Genomic DNA, 3,885 nt, shown 5'->3' with positions numbered 1-3,885 from the left:
TTGTTACGGGTTAATTACTTCAATTCAAGGGAAAAACTAAATATATGAGGTGAAATGCACCGTATTTTATTTTAGACTCATGGACAATAGCCATGTATCTTTTCTTTTTTTGTTTGAGTTATATACAAGGCTATTTCCTAATAGACTTGAGTTGTGATCAATGTTAAAATAATGTTAAGTTGAAAGAAAGATAGGAAAATCACAGTTGGTATAAGAAATAAATAAATAAGTATAGGTGACAAAATGTACAAATGATTAAGTCAGTCAAAAACTGCTTTGTTTTTTATCAATTTTTATAACATTGGATTTTCATTTATATTTTTCCTTACGTCAAAATATGGTTCTGAATCATGATTATACTTTAATCCTTTGATTTTTTTTAAATAGACATAAAAAGGATAAATTGGTATTTTTTATTTATCTTGATTTTTGCATAAGATTGTTATTATGTTGATATATCTTTTATATAATATCTACTTGGATCCTTTTCTACAGCAATCCAAAAGAAAATGAACAAGTTGCCGCAAGATATTATATCAGAGGGAGCTTATTAATAGATTTATATCAATAAAAAATTTATAATTTTATTAGTGTTATTATGAGGCTTAGGTTTAATACTTTAATAAACTACAGTTATGTGGTTTTTAATGACTTTTAACTAAGGGGTTTTCTTGCTGTCACACTATTTTTATGAACTCCAAATTAAGTAAGTATATTATGTATATAAAATACGAATGATATATATTAATGACTTAGCAATTGGATTTTAGTAGAGAACGAAGAATTGGCAGTATCCAGACTCATGTTAATACGGAATTAAGACTTTTATTAAAAATAACTGGCTTTAGAAGTATAAAATGTACTATTGCTAAACAATAGATAATATTTTACATATAAAATAGCATTAATGAGGAATGAAAATGTTCAAATGTTCAGTATATCGAACTTCAAGACTATGCAAATGACCAGCAAGATCGAAAGAGGTTTATACAAAGCAATCACCCTAATATCTCTGCCTCAGGTTTATCTCCCTTATTCATAATATTTCGATATTCTTTCCTCAAGAATGAAAGAATAATGATAAAAGCATTGAAAAATGAAAAAAAAAACAAGAAAAAAAAACAACTTTGTTCATATTTCAGAAACAAAAAGTATTAGAGTCGTTTTAGGTCATATTTTTTATAGCTATGTTGTAATTAACTACATTCTTCCATAAAAAACAAACAAGGATCGAAATTTCCTATATGAAACCACAGATTGGGGGGAAAAAACCTACTCTAAAAAAATCAGTGTCTTTGAGGTGTTTTAATATACTTTTAAGGTCTAATCGAATAAGATTTATTTTCTTTAATAGCACAAGATTCGAAATTTCTAAAACAAAAGTGAATTGGTAAAATATAACAGCCCAATGCCACTGCTTGGTGCATAATTTACGCATTACATTCAGCCCTAAGTTATGAGACAAAGCAGAAAGAAGAGAAGTTTTGTCACAAAAAAAATACTCATGGTAGAGAGAAATTCTCCACCGTAGCTCATTTTATAAACTGTTTGCTTTTTAAAAGAATCATCAACATTGGAGCCTAGTCTAGTTGAACTATATTGTTTAGTGAAGATACATTCACTAGTTCGTCCTACTCCCATGATGAAGAAATTAATCGTTCTGATTCCATTTCTCATATTACATTTGTGTGAACTCAGCGTCCAAAGATCCCTTTTCAAGGTACTTAGATCTTATCTTCAAATATTCAAAGACAGTCCCCTATTGGCAGTGACGATAATATCCGAAACAAGGCTAGCATGCTTAGAAGAGCTAGTTTTTTATCTGACTGAACTCAACATCCCCATTAGTATTATCAACCTTGATGAGTACAATTCAAATGAGGACATAAGAGAGGCTATATCCATTCAAGGGACTTTTATTGTTGTGGTAAATGACCATGATAATACCATTGATTTCATTCGAAAAATACCTAATGAAGTCATGATAATTAATCCATATATCATCGTACCCCATCCTGATAACCTCTTACCAAATTCTTCCTCATTCAACTTTAGTGAAATCTACGAACCCATGATTAATTTATCATTTGATGTACAATTTTACTATTTAGAGATTGACTGGAGAGGAAATGGTAGGATATTAGAGGTGTACCGGATTCAACATGGGCAGAATTTGATAATATCTCCAATATATCTAGTCAGGAGTTTTATTTTTCTCTATGGAAATTTGGATTTCATTTGGTCTAGACGTCGAAATCTTCAAGGAATGCATTTTCGTATTGGATACATCAATGATAAGTTTTACTTTACATTCGATGACGTGAGTTTAACAATAAAAAAATATAAAGGTTATTGAGGGTAAATCCATTTTCAGGAGACGGGTCCCGCAGGAATATTTTATGAGTTATACAAAATTATGAAGGAAAATTTAAATATAACGGAAACTTTTGTCAAGAGCGTTGATGGTTATTATGGAACAAATAATGGGTCGGGGATTCTGGGAATGATTTACAGAGGAGAACTAGATTTTAGTATCATGGATTTTGCCATGACAATAGATCGTATACGCTATGCAGATTTAACGAGAGGTATATGTATGCAAACCTTACGTTTCTATTCATTAAAAAAGAGTAATGCTCAGTCCTGGAGAACATTTATTGGCGTTTTCAGCAATAATTTTTGGTTAGCTGTTTTGTTTTGTATGATTTGTTCTATGATCATAAGTTGGTTGGCTTTTAAAATTGTCGATAATGAAGTTTCAATTGGATTAGTGGATTCCATAGCCACTCCATTACGAACCATGGGCGCTTTAAGCATTCCAGAAACGCCTATAAGAGCTCCTGGGAGGATTTTAATGGTTACTATTTGTTTTGTAGGAGCCATGATTTATTGGGTCTACAATGCTGGCCTCACTTCCTTGCTCACAGTAGATGAGAGCCCAATAGCTATTCAATCTCTTCAGGATTTCCTTACTAAGCCCGAGTATCAAATTCTTATAGCCAAAGGAACTACACTTGAGAGGCTTTTCATTGACGCTGAGAAGCATAATGATAAGGAAATGGCAGAAATCTATCAGAAAACCATCAAACCAAATCCAGAAGCGACTTACTCTAATTTAGACGAGGCCAAATACAGAATATTCAATAACTCAAAATATATTTTATTATTGTCAGAAGCAATCTTTGATACACAATTTATCAATGAGAGTTGCTTTTTTCAGAAGTCAACAACAGAAAACTTTAAAACAAACATTGCGTGGATCACAAAGAAAAGATTCCGTTACTTAGAGCTTTTTAACTTTCATCTCACTAAACTGATAGAAGCAGGTTATTTGAATAGGATTTATATGAGATTGGGGACAGGAAAGACCCCATCCTGTGAAAAAGATGATTTTACTCCAATTAAAATAAGTAATATTATATCTGCATATGCCATATTAGGGATTGGAATACTGGTTTCAATTGGGATTTTAGTCTTAGAAAAATTATTTTTTTTAAATAGAAAAAGGAGAGAGGATACAAAAAGGAAACAAAATTGTACAACAAAAACATTAAAGCAGAAAACAATTTTGCAAATAATAAAATGATTAATACATAAAATAAAATAACTAAAAAAAAGGACTAGTATTTTTTATTTTCTTAGAAAAGGGCACTCCTTTTTTTCTTTTTTTTTTTTAAAGCCACTTTCAAAATAAAAAACGTCATAAAATGAAATTTGGAAAAATTTATTTATAAAGACCTGTATAGTGTAAAAATAAAACGCTCTTTCGTAAAGTGAAAAACGTCATTCGATAAATATTGAAGAAAAAATTTTAAGTGAAAGAGGCCTCTCGAAATGTTTTTCTATTCTAAAAAAAGGTCAAAAGGCCTGTGCATTTTATTTTTT

The 3,885-nt window shown here is 30.3% G+C and overlaps 1 protein-coding gene across 1 annotated transcript; it reads left to right on the top strand.

Annotated features, from left to right (window-relative positions):
• The first annotated feature begins 1,593 nt into the window (after positions 1-1,593).
• LOC139907666 (uncharacterized) lies at positions 1,594-3,617 on the top strand. The gene is made up of 2 exons (XM_071894136.1): positions 1,594-2,320; positions 2,375-3,617. Exons 1-2 carry the CDS (start codon positions 1,640-1,642, stop codon positions 3,584-3,586), a joined length of 1,893 nt encoding a protein of 630 aa, XP_071750237.1. The 5' UTR covers positions 1,594-1,639; the 3' UTR covers positions 3,587-3,617.
• Positions 3,618-3,885: the final 268 nt, after the last annotated feature.

This window comes from Lepeophtheirus salmonis, chromosome 2, assembly GCF_016086655.4.
Source record: "Lepeophtheirus salmonis chromosome 2, UVic_Lsal_1.4, whole genome shotgun sequence".
NCBI classification, from domain to species: domain Eukaryota; kingdom Metazoa; phylum Arthropoda; class Copepoda; order Siphonostomatoida; family Caligidae; genus Lepeophtheirus; species Lepeophtheirus salmonis.
This window is presented reverse-complemented; position numbering and strand designations above follow the sequence as displayed.

Excerpts from the sequence above, each read along its gene's own strand:
- LOC139907666 (XM_071894136.1), top strand. The coding sequence starts at position 1,640 with ATGATGAAGAAATTAATCGTTCTGATTCCATTTCTCATATTACATTTG. Across the intron at positions 2,321-2,374 it reads TTTACTTTACATTCGATGAC|GAGACGGGTCCCGCAGGAAT; the intron begins GTGAGTTTAACA and ends ATCCATTTTCAG.